This window comes from Dromiciops gliroides, chromosome 6 (genome assembly GCF_019393635.1).
Source record: "Dromiciops gliroides isolate mDroGli1 chromosome 6, mDroGli1.pri, whole genome shotgun sequence".
NCBI lineage: Eukaryota > Metazoa > Chordata > Mammalia > Microbiotheria > Microbiotheriidae > Dromiciops > Dromiciops gliroides.
This window is the reverse complement of record NC_057866.1, coordinates 132,603,042-132,619,574: the sequence shown is the minus strand read 5'-3', so window position 1 is coordinate 132,619,574 and position 16,533 is coordinate 132,603,042. Positions and strand designations below refer to the sequence as shown.

Below are 16,533 nucleotides of genomic sequence, written 5' to 3'. Positions count from 1 at the left end.
GTAACATTAAAAAAAAACTAGTTAAATTTATTATTTTTTTTTTGGTGGGGAAATGGTTAAGTGATTTGCCCAGGGTCACACATCTAGTAAGTGTCAAGTGTCTAAGGTCAGATTTGAGCTCAGGTCCTCCTGAATCTAGGGCCAGTGCTTTATCCACTGTGCCACCTAACTGCCCCTATGAAATTTATTCTTAATAATGAGGAATCTAGCTGGTGGAGAGTAGTAGTCTCAGTTTAAAAATATGAGTGAACATAATCTATAGGGTAGTTTTTGCCATTTGAATAATTCCCCTGCAAATGAAGGAAATCTGAAAAACATTGTACCAGAGAAATAAGAGAAAAATACAATGAGAACATATAATTTATTCATAATCATTCAGCTCCAGTGAATTCTCATTTTATTTAATTTCAAATGGTTACCCTAGATAAATAAGACTATGTGCTACTGCTTCTGACTTTCCATTTTAGATCTTTGTTATATCCTGTTTTGAATGTAGTTTCAATAGTCAGTAGCATCTGCTTACATGAAACTTTATATTTTCCTAGTGTATATGCTTAGTATAATTCAGTTCATAAATAGAATTTTAATCCCTAGAGTGACCAATGTATTTTGTCAAGCAAACTGGATTTGCATCATTCTAAAAACTCAATTTTATTATAGAACTAGTTGTGTGATATTTAACATCTAACTCAAATTCTCAATTTTATTATCCATAAATAAAAACAAATCAATAATAAGGAAGAAGTTAGGGAACAATATTGTTCCAGATGTCCATATACCAGTGTAGAAAGTTTGAATTATAAATAAGAAGGAATTTAGACTTTTTGACAGAAGAAGGTAAATATAATATCAAAGGTGTCATTGAAAGTTGATGGGATAAGCCTCATGATTGAAATATAGAAATTAATAGGTATTCTTTTTCAAAAGAACTTATAGAAAGGATAACACTGTATATTAAGAGCACATATGTCCATGTATAGAAAACCATAAACCTGAAAGTAGAAGCATGATTGATGTGCATATGGATGAAATTAAAAGGAAGAAAGAAAGCAGCCACTTACCTGTGAGCTCTCATACAAGACCAGAGTCTCAATACCTTCCAATATACTGTATCTGACTGTGGCTGCGTACCATTACATGGCATTCAGTGCAAGAATGAGCCTACAGCTCTATCATTCTGACCCCAGAGTAGGATTATGGGGCAAGCCTTGCAGTACTAGGGTATGGAGTATAGGCCAATCAGTTAATCAACATTATTAAGCACCTACTAGGTTCCAGACACTCTGTTAAGGAAAGGGGATGGAAATGTAATGATCAGACCAAGCCTAGGTTAAGATTGCTTAGGGCATTGAAAGTATATAGCTCTGAAAAAAAAAAGTTACAAAGGGGGAGCTAGGTGGAACAGTGGATAAAGCACTGGCCCTGGATTCAGGAGAACCTGAGTTCAAATCTGACCTCAGACATTTGACACTTACTAGCTGTGTGACCCTGGGCAAGTCACTTAACCCTCATTGCCCTGCAACAACAACAACAACAACAACAACAAGCCAAAACCAAAAGCCAAAAGAAAAAGGACCTGAGTTCAAATCCAGCTTCAGACATTCAGACACTAGCTGTGTGACGCTGGACAAGTCACTTAACCCTCATTGCCTCTCCCCTCAAAAAAATTTAAAAATGCTTAAAATAAAAAAAAAGAAATTGTACTACATAGAAGACATCAGAACTCATAATAAATGAAATGATCAGCCCTAGTTTCAGAATACTGGTGATAGAATGTATATCTCTCCTCCCACTAGTACAATGGAAGACTATTGGCATATATGTTGTCAAATTTAGTTATTGTATTCCATGTTTAGTCTATTATGGGATTGGGGATGTTATATGAAATAGTAGCATGAGACCTGAAAATATTAATAAAACCTTTTAAAAATAAGAAACCATGTCTTTGGTGGTTCATTGGCTAATAATCATCTTTTGCATGACTAATAATATAACTAATAATCTTTGCTTGGATCCTGACTGATGCCTACAGAATGGTAAATGAAATAGGACAGCTATCTAATCTATCTGTGGTAATAAGGAGGGTATTCCCGGGATTATCACCATACTCTTTTTCCTCTACTGGCAGAAGTATCAGCAGTCTACTACTGGAAGTAAACAACCCATAAAAGAAAGACCCTAGAAATGTCTCATTAAATGAAGGAGGCAGATAGAGACCCAAAAATGGTTCTCTCCATATTAAGTATATGACATGATTCTTATTTGAAGGATAGTTATAGAATCACATGGGCTACCTGTCTTGGATTTTGACATTTGATAGAGAAAACTGTAGGAAATATCTCAAAAACTTGTAGAACTTATCTGCAAATGAAATTATATAAGGAATATCATGACATTAACTGTAAATTATTAACAAGCTTATTCATTGAATGGAAGATTTAAAAATAATAATACTTCAAAGATGCAGCTAATTTAAAGAAAAATTTCCTGATTAATGAGAGTTGCAGAAAGAAAAATTACCCTAATGGTGAATGCTGATTCAGGGCCTTATTTTTATTAAGTGGTTTATAGTGAGGGCTGTGACTATTTTTCTATTTACAGTGGCAGTTTTGGTTAATTACCTTGTAATGTATTGTGACATTAATGCACTAGTAAACTACTAGAATTTACACCCTTATTCAGTAATAAAATCTTTAAATTGAAGAATGCATATAAAGGCATCACAAGCATAAATTATGGGACCAAATGGCATACATAATAGCATTAAATTGTTTTAAGGACAGCATCCAGCAAATTTATTCATCAGGTAGTTTTAAGTGACATTATTTCTAAGTATATATGTATATAGGACAGCTAGGTGATGTAGTGGATAGGGTTCCAGGACTGAAGTCAGAAAGACTCGTCTTCCTGAGTTCAAATCTGGCTTCAATAACTTATTATCTGTGTGACCCTGGGAAAGTCACTTAAACATGTTTGTCTCAGTTCCTCATCCATAAAATAGGCTAAAGAAGGAAATGCAAACCACTACAGTATCTCTTCCAAGAAAACCCCCCAAAAGGTCACAAAGAGTTGGACAGGACTGAAAATGACTAAAGAACAGCAGCAACAACATATATGTATATAAGACTAAAAATTGCAAAGAAGGCAAACTGCTTTAGTAGAAGGAGCTTCCTTTCAGATGTTACCTTTATTAATAAAACCACAGCTTTGTTCCTGACCCCTAACCCTATGTACTTATGACTGACGGGGTTGAGATATTTCATTAGTGGAGGGAGTTCACAAAATCATCTATGGAATGGCATTAACATTATGTATATAAAAATTCAAAGCATCAAACATTCAATTGTTGAACATAATAGGTTTTGTTAAAATATTTTTTATAATTTACTGCTATTTAATTGCCATACACAATTGTATAGTTTATTATATCACATCAAGTATTAAAAACTAAGACTTTCTACAAATGAAGGGGGAAAATATGGAAACAAATGTTTCTAGGTCACAGAATCATTTTGCCTCTACACAAATTGGAGAGGTTGGGCAAGAAAGAACAAATTTCCACCTTTAAGAACTTTATTAGTGGGTTTGGAAACCAACCAAAACCAAACAAAAATCAGGCATCCAAAGAAATAAAAGATAATTAAAAAGTGATGACTTATTAAAATATAAATTGTGTGCAAACTCTATTCCAGGTTTTTTTTTTTTATCACAGGGCATACCCAAAGTAATTCCCTCCAAGAAGGTTCCGCAGTCTCTCCCTTTTCCCTGTTAAAGGAAGGGGCTCTTCTTCATATCCTGGCTATTTCAAAGAATACAAGAAAAACTGTAAAGTAAATTATTATGCTCCTACAATTTGTCATGGTTTCCAGGGATGTTAATTCTTTTATTAGGTGTGTTAAGTGAATTCACACATTTTTAATGTTTGCATTGAGAAATACGAAAATTCTATAAATATGTACCATAAAATGTTTATTTGCCTTTTACTCATTTAAAAATATTTTAAACTGCTATTGAAAAATCAAGCAAATAGAGTATTCTTTTAAAAATTATTTTTAAATTTTAATTTATTTTTTTCAAATCAAGTATTCTTTATGAAAGGTTTGAAGTCTACAAAACACAAAAGGAAGTTGTAAAAATAACTGTTCCTCCAAGATACACACATATACACATACACACATGAGTCAATGTGTAAAAAAACAATAGAAGCAGTAATTTCTTTACATTTCAGAAAATTACTGGTATAATCATGCAAAAAGGAAATACTGAAGCATGCTAATATTGGCTAATCTACTGGTCTGAATCTGTGAATTCATTGGAGATGAGAACTCTGGTTGTGGACACTCCAAATACAAACTGGTAACTCTTTTCCCAGGTATGGAATCTGAGGCTAAAAGAAATTAAATGATCTGCCCAGGGTCACACAGTTGTTAAGTATCTGATAAAGGATATAAACTCAGTCTTTTGGATTCCAAAGCCCAGTGCTACATTCAGGGTGCCACTTAAGTTCTTGTCTATTATTGGGCCCATACTTCAAAACCTTTCTGGTTCAGTAGAACTTTCCTGTTTGGCATATTCATCCCAATTACAGGTCCAGTTAAAAGAAATCCTCAGCAATAGCTGCATTTCTTATATCTCTTCATTATCTTTTGAATAATTTTGAAATTATTGTAGTACTCCATGATCCATAGTCATAACATTATCAGAAAAATATAGGTGATAAATAGATTTTTTTAAAGTAATATTGTCTCAAAGAAATGGTAGATATTATTTTGCTATATGTCCTATATGTAGTCACATTTGAAAGGAAAATAAATTTTAAGAGAAATCTTACATGATTTCACAAAATATATTGGTTAAATAGGAAATATCATGTGCTCATAGGCTTCTATACTGGAAGGACCAACTAGAGGTTGAGTAGTAAGTTGGTCAACAAGCACTTAGTAAGCACTGACTTTGTGCCAGGCATTATGCTAAACAGAGGAATCCAAACACAAAAATGAAACCTTCCAAGAATCTTATATTCTACTGCTGGCAATGATGTCTAATCCAATACCCTCATTTTATTTTATTTTATTTTTTGGTGTGTGTGGGGGGGGTGGGCAGTGAGGGTGGGGGAGGGGTATCAGACCCAAGGTCCAGAGAGATTTGTTGATTCCTCTAAGGTTAGGGGAAATGATTGGTCCATGATTTGAGCCCAGGTCTTCTGGCTCCAAGTATACTCTCTTTTCCCACTATACTATACACCATACCATGCCATGCCATGCCATACCATACCAAACCATACCAAACCATGCTATGCTATACTGTACTGTACCATACCGTACTGTACTGTACTATACTATACTGTTGTGATAAAATAATGGAATTTGGCAGATGCCCAGGGGCCCCACCTGATTGATTTATTGTTTGAATTGGGTGAGGAATGAGAAACTAAGTACCTACTTAAGGATGACTGAATGGAGGCCACACCTGGCCAACCCTGAGTAACATGTTGGTGTACTACTGTGGACAGTAAGAGACCACTCTCAACCAACCAGCTTGAAGGACCTCACCTTTGGGGGAGGGAGAGAGGAACTAGGAAGTAGACACTTACTCACAGAAGAACTTTCTTTTTGGTGAGGAGGAAAAAGCATGGCGACAGATGGAGAACAGGGGGAGGGGGCCCTCTTAGTTGTTCAGACTCCAGTTTGGGGTTAGAGATTTCACATGGGCATTGAAATTGCTTTCTTTCTCTCTGGTTATACCAAATTAGATCTGAGCTAGGATTTCCATGCTATAAGGAATCTGTTATCAATCTCTCTCTCTTCACTAACTCATAATGTATATTTTAATAAATCTTTAAAAGCCTAAACTCTTGCTGAATTTATCAGTAACTTTAGCCAGCTTCCCCCCAAGACTGGGGGGGTGGGTACAGATTAGAACCCACAAATTTAGAATTTAAACACACACTGTACTGTGCTGTACTATACTATACTGTACTATAATATACTGTGCTGTACTATACTATACTATACTAATGAATTTCTATGAAACAAATGGACTGTGAGTGAATAAGCTTCTGGGTTTAAGGAAGCCTACATTCATCTCCATATAATTTGGGAGAGGATAACAGCATCTTGAAACATATAAAGTAAAAAAAAACAGATGCTTAGGGAAAAGAGCAACAGAAGAGCAAAGATGAGGCAGCAGAAAATATGGCTACACATCAGTTCAGGGCATGCTTAAGCAAGGGTTAGAAATGTTGACAAAGGGGGAAAGTCAAAGAGGAAAAAGCTAGTAATATTAATATTTGAATGAAGGGAATTATACCTGACTTAAAACCCTCCTTTTGGTTATGTATTACCTTCCCAATGATTATTTTCTGAGGATCAATCATCTCGCAACTTTCTATTGCTTATTCTCTACCCTCACAATCCCATTTCCTTTTCCCTTTTATTCTGCACACATTGAGACATTAGTCTATTTGTCTTCCTGTGAAGAGGCAACACAGTATTGCACCCTACACACTGACTAGCTAGCTCGGTTTCAAGTCATTCTTCCCCTAAGCAATTGTTTTTTTTTGCTATAGTCAATCAAACCCCTAGCAACTATGGTAATCTTGCCTAAATTATACTAAGACTATATCAAAGGACAGGAAATTTACTGAAACCACAGATGGCAGCAATAAGAATTAATTAATTTAAAATTACTAAGTATATTCTAGAAAAAAAGGGTAGCATCCCAGAGCTCACAGTCTAATTTGGGGACACAAGACATAAAAGACAGGGGAAGTTTAGTTGTAGGGCATTTGGGCAAGCCTGAGAGATCCTTACATTACATAAATAGGTAAGATAATAGTATTGAAGAATTGCAGGCCATAAAGGAAATGATATATGATAAGGCCATGGGTCCTCTATCTGATCAGAAGGAATGGAATTGGTGGCCCTTATCTCATACAAGATATGTGAGCAGACAGGAGCACTGAAGGGAAGAGACAGGGCAAAAGGGTACCTCCAGGTGTATTGATTCTTCCTGAGATCTGACTCTTTTAGATGGGTTCTCGGGTAAACTAGGTTGGGGAAGGGGCATGGGAAGAAGCCAACTAACCCTGTGTGAGCAGAACTTTCTTTTATCTCATATTGATAAATCTGAGGAGAGTCTGAGCCTATTCAAGGTTAGTAAACATAAAATTGTGTTTAAATTTATTTTTGACTCTCCTGTAGACTTTTTTGGCACTGTCCTACTTCCTTGGAATCTTGTCCCACTTGTATGCTGATTCATGACTCAAAGGAGTAAATTTCTCACAGTGTCATGGATTCCTGAGATATGTCAATAAAGCAAGAAAACATTTTCAAAAAATATACTCAAAATTATACATGTAAGTTGAAATAATTTTAAAACAAGGACTTCACAGCTCAAGCACACATCCAAAAAACGGTGGTCCTTCAAAGTAGTCACCTTTGAAAACTACTTACTTATTCCATAGATGTTAAGAAAAATAGTTGTGAAAGCATGCTATAAACATAAAACACACATTTTATTTTTTAGGTAATTCAAAGGATAACTCAAGTGCCATTTAAATTTAGCAATTTTATTTCATAGACTCAATGACCTAGAAATCATTTAGTTCAGGTTCTTGTTTTAAAGATTAGGGAAGAGAGGACAATATAGAACCAACTTTCCAATGATCACAATGAAATTCAAGGACAGAACTGGGGATAAAACTAAGATCTCCTAACATTCTGTTCTGTTTATTTCTCCAAGCCATACTACTCCCATAAGTAATTCTTGGCTAATATAACTAGACCACAACGTTGCCTTTATGTGGATACCTTCTCAATTACATCATTGCCAAGTGTCTTACTTTCTAGGTAGTTAAACCTCCATTCAAAACACAAACAATTTTAAGGTTGCAAAAATAAACTTACTGTTAATAGTCAAGAAGTAAACATATTCCTTGTGTGACTTCATTTCTCTTCAAGCATCTCAGCAGAAAGTTGTAAAATGTGTACATTACTTAAATTCCCTTAAGATGTTGAATCATTTGCAACAGCCTAAGGTAATGGGCTTTCTGAAAGCCTTTTCATACAGGATTCAAAAGAAAAGAGGAGGGTGGGTGTCTTTTAGGTGAGACTATATGGAAATTATTTGACCCAATGGGCAGAGTTATTACCAGACATCATTCCTAAATTAGGCTGGATAGTCTTACATAGAGGATAGAAAGCCTACAATAGGATTAGGACCACTTGGAATAAAGACAATGTGATCCTACAAAAGCCATTTAACCAGCATCCTCTCATGAAGGGGGTGTGGGTGTGGTTGGAGAAAAGAATAAGTCTTTATATAGAACCTATTACATACTGCTTTACAAATATTATCTCATTTGATCCTCATAACAATCCTGCAAGGTAAATACTATTATTATCCCCATTTTACAATTGAGGAAATTAAGACAAAGAAGTTAATTGATTTGCCCAAGGTCACATAAGCAGAAAGTGCCTGAAGCTGTATTTGAATTCAGATCTTCCTAGTCAGTCCTAGTGTTCTATCCACTATGTTACCTATCTGCCCTAAGTAACTCTCTAAGATTATAAATTGAAAAACAATTGATAATTTGAATTAGTAGAGTGATTTTCCTCACTGGAAACTCTGTACACCTTCAAAATAATAATCCCTGATTGAAAACAAAACAAAACAAAACAAAAACAATCCTAAACTTGTTATAATGGACAGATAAGTGAAAGAGTACCTAGGAATGAATTTCAAATAAATAAACAAAAAATAAAAGCATAAATAAATAAATAAATAAATAAATAAATAGATTAATAAACAGATAAATAAATAAGTGAGCAAATGAACAAACAAATAAGTAAATAAATAAATAAACAAATGAACAAATGAATGAATGTGTGTGTGTGTGTGTGTGTGTGTGTGTGTGTGTGTGTGTGTGTGAATGAGTTCCAGGTCTATGAGTTCATATGAGTTGAAGGTGTCACTTGAATGCCCATATTCCATTATATGGGAAATTCATATGAAGGTATTTTGACCTAGCATATTTCTGGAAAGTCAAAACTTTTATTCTCTAATTACTATATACAAATAAAGCATATATCTTGATCTTTTATAAAGTGATTAATGCAATTCTGACAGCATAAGAGTGCCCTTTTGCATTACTCAAGCCTAAAACTCTGTCCCAATGTCTTTGGTATTTAGAAAATCAAAACACACCCACAAGAGCAAGTTTTGAAAGTCCATTTATGTTATGCAAAATGTTAGTTGATGCTTCTTGTGAGGCAGAAAGATGAGCTTTCTGCTCAATTTATGAGGCAATGACTCATCACTTGAATCAAACCAAGTACATTATACCTTTCAACTATGGGAGGAAGGAGAAAAGTGTACACATATTTATAATAATATTTTATATGTTTTATAACCTTCATAGAACATCAACCATCATAGTATTTCACCTTATATTTCCCATGCTTTAAAATACATACATAACATATGCATTGTGAACTTATCTAAAGTATTTTTTAAAGTATTTAATGTACTAAAAAGTACTTTTAAAAGCACTAAAAGTATATAAAAATACTAAAAAGCATTTTAAGTATTTGAAAGTTATAAAAGAATCTTTTAGAATACTAAAAGAATCTAAAGCACTTTTAAAAGTATGTAAATGTATCTAAAGAACATTTTTTCTGACAAATAAAATTCAGCCAAATTCCTACTTCATCTTTTAAAACTTAAAACTAATAAGTAGTTTAGAATATTTGGACTATACATACACTGATCAAATGGCATGAGACATTCTCATGATGTCAAGGGAAATCAAAGAGGGTTCCTAACATATTAGGTAAATGCCCTCTGGCAAACTTAGAGTTGCCTAGAATGTGCTGGCATGGATGGGTTGCTTTTTATCTTGTAGTGAAGGCCTAACTTGATGATGAAATCATTGATTCATTTGATTATGAGTATGTGTGTGTGTATATATATATTTCATATATATATAATATATATACACATACACACATATGTGAAATGTCATATTCATATATATGCATATATATATATACACATACAGGAGGGTATATATTTACATATGCTTATACATGGGATCCCATACAGATATACATATGTGAATATATTTAGCTCAATATAACATTTTCTTCACTAAAGACCTACTCTTCTATCTAATCATAGTATGGAGATATAATGGGGTTATTGAAGGCTATACCAGTAATTCAGGTGTCACCAAGCAGGGAAGACAACATGTACAAATACCAGTCTACTTTAGTTTAGAGAAGCGCATTATTAGGAGCTTGGTTGGCAGAGGGTAATGATTTTCTTTGACTATATCAATCCTTTAAAACTACTTAACATGAACAGGGGTTAAAAATCTGTTAGACTAGTATTCACATTTGAAATAATAGTTCTTTTGACAGTCTGAAATATATAACACTGATAATGAAGGATCCATGAAAACAGCACCCCATGTTTTTAATATTGTCCTGGCTTATGCATGTTGAATATTATGTGGCTAATATAGTGGCATATAATTTTAAAGTATATAATATGTTAAATTAAAAAGGCAAAGAAATTAAATACTTGTAAAGAAAAGTTCCATTTCTTAACAAATAGATAGCATTTGAAGAGAAAACAAAATTATACAAATAGACCATCAATAGGCCAAACAAAAAGAGGAATGTAGCTATAGGTTAATCCAATGAATTAATAAAACACTTTTAGTTTCTGATTTTACATGAGTTTTACCTTGGGAAGCTCTTTCACAAGCAAAAAAAATATAATAAAACATAAATTATGCAAACTCACCTTTAGAAGGTGGTCTTTCCAGTTCAGAGTCCAGGTGAATTGGTGGAGAAATGTATGAAACTTGCCCATGATGTGCCTGCCCTGTGGAACCAAGAAGAAACAACTTATTTTATTTTGTTAAAATTTCTTGTTAGCAATATTTTTTTTTGTGGGGCAACAAGGGTTAAGTGACTAGCCCAGGGTCACATAGCTAGTAAGTGTCTAGTGTCTAAGGCCAGATTTGAACTCAGGACCTCCTGAATCCAGGGCTGGTGCTCTATCCACTGTGCCACCTAACTGCCCCCAGCAATAATATTTTGATATTTCTTCCTTTTATCTTTTATTCTACCAGCAAATGAATTTAATTATCACATCCATAAGAATTTTATTTTAATATACATTTTACTGAATGAACAGCATTTAAACTATAATCTTTGTTTTAAATTCTTTTAGACTATTCAGTGCACCCTATCCTAGAAAAAGATTGTGTCATTTTGGCTACTGAAAAGCCATTTTTTACTTACAACATTCAATACCATTCATCTAATGGGTAAATTGTTTCATCAGTTTCTCATAAAAAGCAGGTTAGCTAACCAAAAGAGTACTGAGTCAGGAAGAATTCGGTTCAAATCCTTTCTCACACTCACTTCCTCTGTGACTTAGATAATTCTCTTAATGGCTCTGAGCATCACACATACTTAAATTTTTGTTTTTGTTTTTTAATGTCTACAGGTTATAATCTGCCTTAAAAGAACAGCCAGATCAATTAGCCAATCAATCAATAAACAAGCATCTATCCCTACAACGTGCTCATGCATTGTATTCTGGGAATACAAAGACAAAAGTGAAAACTTTCCAGGCATGGGGAAGAGTTAGTACAAAAGATACATGGACAGAAAGCAGTCAAGTTAAGTCAACAAACAATTATTCAGTGCTTACTATGTTACAGGCACAGTGCTGGGGATATGACTACTAGCAAATAGTCATTGATCTCTAATAAATTACATTTTTATAGGGGAAGAAAAGCAGTTTACATTCTAATGGGGGAAGACAAGGAATTTACTGTCTAATAGGGAGTACCAAGTGTGAGGAAAAGTAACAGCCTGGGTTTGGAGATTGGCTGGGTTGGAATGTTTGTAAAGAGGACAAATATATAAAAAAAGCTTGGAAATGTAGGCGGGGCCAGGTTTTGAAGGATGTGAAGGATGTTAATAAGTAATAAGTAATAGGGAGCCATTGGAGTTTATTGAGTTGGTGAATAACTTGATCAGATACCTCAGCTATTTTTATAACACTTGATGTGAGAAAAAATACTTTAAAAATACTAGCCGTGGGTCCATTCTTTAGCCTTTACAGTTTGCTATGAGTTTACTTTGTTTTTTCCTTGCTAATGTGGACCAATGATTTTATTAATCTTGAGCCTTCTCTGATATGGAAACTCCCTACATACCAAAGCATCTCAAAAACTTAGTAGAGGGAAGGGCTCATGGTGCTGGCCCTTACCGGCGTTTGGAGTTTCTGTGAAGTTGACGGTGTGGAGAGGGGAGCAGCTGCTTTGAGGTCCGAGGCCTAGTGGCGATGAGGAAGGGATTAAATGTCCTCATATCATTATAGGCACTTCATCAGCCTAGACTCCCTTCCTCTCCACCAGATTTGGCAATTAAGAGATCATTGATAACTTTGGAGAAAGCAGAAGGGAAAATAAGAGCAGTCTGGTTCCAATGGCCAGATAGATACCAGGATGACTGGAGAGGACCCCAGATGTTCAAGGCAATTGGGGTGAAGTGACTTGCTGCATCTCCATGGAACATCATGCCCCTGTGTCAAGTTCCAGCTGCTGCCCACCCTCCACCCTATCTCCCCTTTCAACTTGGTGTGTTGTCTTTTCTGTGTCAAGATAATGGAATGCGATAGATGAGATTTAGCAAATACCCAGGAGCCCACCTGGAGATTAATTTAAACTGATTGAATTGGATAAGGCAACTGACTGTTGAATGGTTACTGGCTGACTTCTAGTTAAGCACATCTGGCTGGTACTTAAGGGTACTTAATGAATTTGAATGACACTAGCCAATCAGCTTGAAGAACCTCCCATTTCTGGGAGGGGAAGATGAAGCAGGAAGCTGTTGCTTTGAACTGCCTCCTGCATCTTTGATTGGGAGAGATCCGAGTGGTGTCAGAGGACTTCAGAAGTGGGAGCTTGGGAAGATTAGTATTTCTAGGTTATAGGAAATCTGTTCTCAATCTTTCTCTTTCTTTTACTATCTTTCAATAAACCCTTAAAAAACCTAAACTCATTTATCAGTGATTTTAGCCAGTTTACCCCCAAAATTGGGGGTACAGATTAGAACCCACATTTAGAATTTTAAATTACACAGTTTGGCTGACCATGAAGAGGAAAACTGAACCTTCATCTTCTGATCTTCTGGTTGGTTGTGTGAGAAAATAATGATATTTGGCAGATACTCATAGGCTCGCCTGGAGATTAATCTAAACTGATTGAATTAATTGATTGTGATTGACTGCTGATAGCCTACTTCAAGTTAATTAGATTGTAACCACACCTGGCTAGCCTGTAAGGAGATATTCTCAGAAGCTAAGGGCTTTGAACTCAACTGGAGACCGCCTTCGGGTCCAGTGAACCAAAGGATTCGGATGAAGCCTACCAATCAGCTTGAAGCAGTGTGTGGGGACTGCCTCTGCTCTGTACCTATAAAAAGCTTCCACACTCAGTTTGAGGGAGTTCTTGGTTGAAACAGGCTCATAGTGGAAGACTTGAGGAAGAACCGGACCAGGCTGGAACTCTAGGCTAGATAGGCCTTTTAACTTTCTGAACTCCATGTGAATACCTGATTTCTTTCCTTGGTGCGCTGAAGTCCAAAGACCATCATCATGGATTTTCAACATTGGCCAGGGGGCAAGACTGGGAATGGTGGAGTGGCTTCATCCTCAGAGAACAACCGAGATTGAAGGGAACGGCTCTGACAGCTGGCTCTTGAAACGATTGATATCAACAAGGACCCATACTTTATGAAGGACCATTTGGGTTCTTATGAATGCAAACTCTGCTTAACACTTCACAACAATGAGGGAAGCTACTTAATGCATACTCAAGGAAAAAAGCATCAAACAAATTTGGCTTGGAGAGCAGCCCAAGAGGCCAAGGAGGCTCCAGCCTAGCCAGCCCCAGAGAAAGTCAAAATGGAAGTGAAGAAGTTTGTGAAGATTGGTCGCCCAGGCTACAAAGTGACCAAGCAGTGGGACACAGAGCTGGGCCAGCAGAGCCTCCTCTTCCAGATTGACTATTGGGAGATTGCTGAGAGTATCATGCCACGCCACCAGTTCACGTCTGCATATGAGCAGAGGACTGAACCCCCTGACAGATGATGGCAGTATCTTCTGATGGCAGCTGAGCCCTGTGAAGCCATTGCTTTCAAGGGGCCAAGTAGGGAGACTGACAAGGCTAAGGGGAAGTTTGGGACCCACTGGAACAGAGAAACCAAGCAGTTTTTCTCCAGTTCCATTTTAAGATGGAAAAGCCTCCTGCTCCTCCAGCCCTTATTGCTGGGCCTCCTGGACTGAAGCGGCCCCCACCACCGCTGATGAATGGTTTGCCTCCTCTACCTCCTCTGCCAGAGTCTTTGCCACCATTGCCTCCCAGTGGACCTGCACCTCCTGGGCCTCCTCAGATGACCCCTCTTGCACCTGGAGTTCATCTCCCTACTCCTGGGGTTCATCTCCAAGCTCCTGAGGTTCATCCCCAAGTTCCTGGAGTTCATCCTCAGGCTCCAGGGGTACACCCCCAAGCACTAGGAGTATACCCCCAAGCACCTGGGGTTCATCCTGAGGCTCCAGGGGTACACCCCCAAGCTCCAGGGGTTCATCCTCAGGCTCCTGGGGTTCACTGTCAAGCCCCAGGTATACACCCCCAAAACTCAGGAGTACATCCCCCAACTCCTATGCCCCCAATCTTGAGGCCCCCCTCTTCCCTTGGAAGGACCTGGAAACATCCCTCCTCCACCAACCAATTGAAAAGTTTTTGCTCCTCCCCTGCCAAGCTGGGTTTTATTTACATTGCGTCATTTCCCCAAAGACAAATTTGGGGTTTTTTTGTACAGGGGTTTTGAACTCTGTCCTCAAAATTGATTAAATAGGTTTCTACCTTGTTTACATTGAATGGAAAAAAAAGACTTAGTAGAAAAGTCTGAAGTCCTAAGGCACAAAGATTGATTTGTCCAAGGTCATGTATGTGTCAGAGATAGGATGTGAATGTGGCTTTTTATGCCTTTAAGACCTTCCTCCATCTACTATATCAAGATACCTCTCACGGATTTATATAAACACATGCACTGCATACCAGCACCTATACATTAAAGGTATTGGTATTCAGTAGATGGATGAAGTTAATAGATTAAAGTTCAGTAGCTTAGTTTCAAAGAAATATAAGTAGCTCAGGACTTCTGAAGTTGTCCATTGTGGGCTAAGAGGAAATCCGAGCTGAGAGAAAAGAAAGCAGAAAAATTCATGATCATACAATTTCACTGTATATGTTGTAGAATAAAAGATATATTGTAGAGATTTGTGTTGTCATGCAATCTTCCTGTTCTCTGTAGGTGGAAATGCTTCTACTTAATAGTGTTTGTAAAGTTCAGAATATCAAAAATTTAATTAAAAATAAAAGAAATGAGAGCAGTCTCCAGCATGGGAGGGGGAAAAACCTAGCTCGAGTACCATGTCTAAAATTTTCATGTTGTCATTATAATAAACTCATATACTTTAATTTCTAAGTCATTTTCTACATTGTAAATGTTGCTTTTTCCAAAGGAGTGCTGGGTGGACCACAACTCTTCTTTTCATAATGAAAATATGCAGTCATAATTCACATAGTTACAGGAACAATTCATAGGGTTATTAATCTCTTTTTCTAAACAAGGAAAGTTAATGATACATAGATTATGATAACAGCTAGAGTAACCTTCTCGATTCAAATAATATTCCACTTGTAATAAACTCTGATGATTCCTCTTATGAGGCACATTCTAAATAATTAATATGGCTCCCTGTTGATAGTAGCTGCTGTTGCCCTAAGCATTTTTCTAGCTGGCAATGCAGACCACGAAGAGGGTCTAGTCTTCAGGGTTCCTCATAATGACATTTAAGAACATTATACAGATACTACCCTGCTACCAATAATGTAAGGAATATTCCACTTCTAGGGAAATGAAACATTTAAATCGCATGCTGTTAAGTGGAGATGGTAAGTCTTTAATATTATAGAGAAAAACTACATCAGTTTATCTGTAATTATCAGATACTTTGGTCTTTACCTGCTATGCCCTGGCTTGAATATAGTACTAATAACTGAAACACTTTTTAAAGTACTCCGTAAGAGAAATTTTCACTAAAGTCTTAATGATGTGAGGTAATTAAGAATTAACAACAATACCAAAAACAACACACACACACACACACACACACACACACACACACACACACACACACACAGAGAAAACCAGGCACTGTACTAAGTGCTTTACAATTATAATCTCCTTTGATACTCACAATAACCTTGGGAAGTAGCTGCTATTAATATGTTCATTTTACAGATAAGGAAACTAAGGCATATGGAGGTTAAGTGACTTGCCCAGGATCACATAGCTAGTGATTGTCTGAGGCTGAACTTGAATTCTGGTCTTCTTGACTTCAGGCCACCCAGCTGTAACTAGAGATGACCTTGTGTTCTAA

The 16,533-nt window shown here is 36.4% G+C and overlaps 1 protein-coding gene and 1 pseudogene across 16 annotated transcripts in view; one reads left to right on the top strand and one right to left on the bottom strand.

Moving 5' to 3' along the window:
- ADGRL3 (adhesion G protein-coupled receptor L3) overlaps window positions 1-16,533 on the bottom strand; it is a 971,834-nt gene that overhangs the window by 275,016 nt on the left and 680,285 nt on the right. For all 16 annotated transcript variants that reach the window (XM_043972867.1, XM_043972872.1, XM_043972873.1 and 13 more), the window contains exon 8: window positions 10,810-10,890. In XM_043972867.1, the coding sequence (XP_043828802.1) occupies window positions 10,810-10,890 (81 nt within the window). The remainder of the gene's footprint in view (window positions 1-10,809; window positions 10,891-16,533) is intronic.
- LOC122732614 lies at window positions 13,681-14,820 on the top strand (annotated as a pseudogene).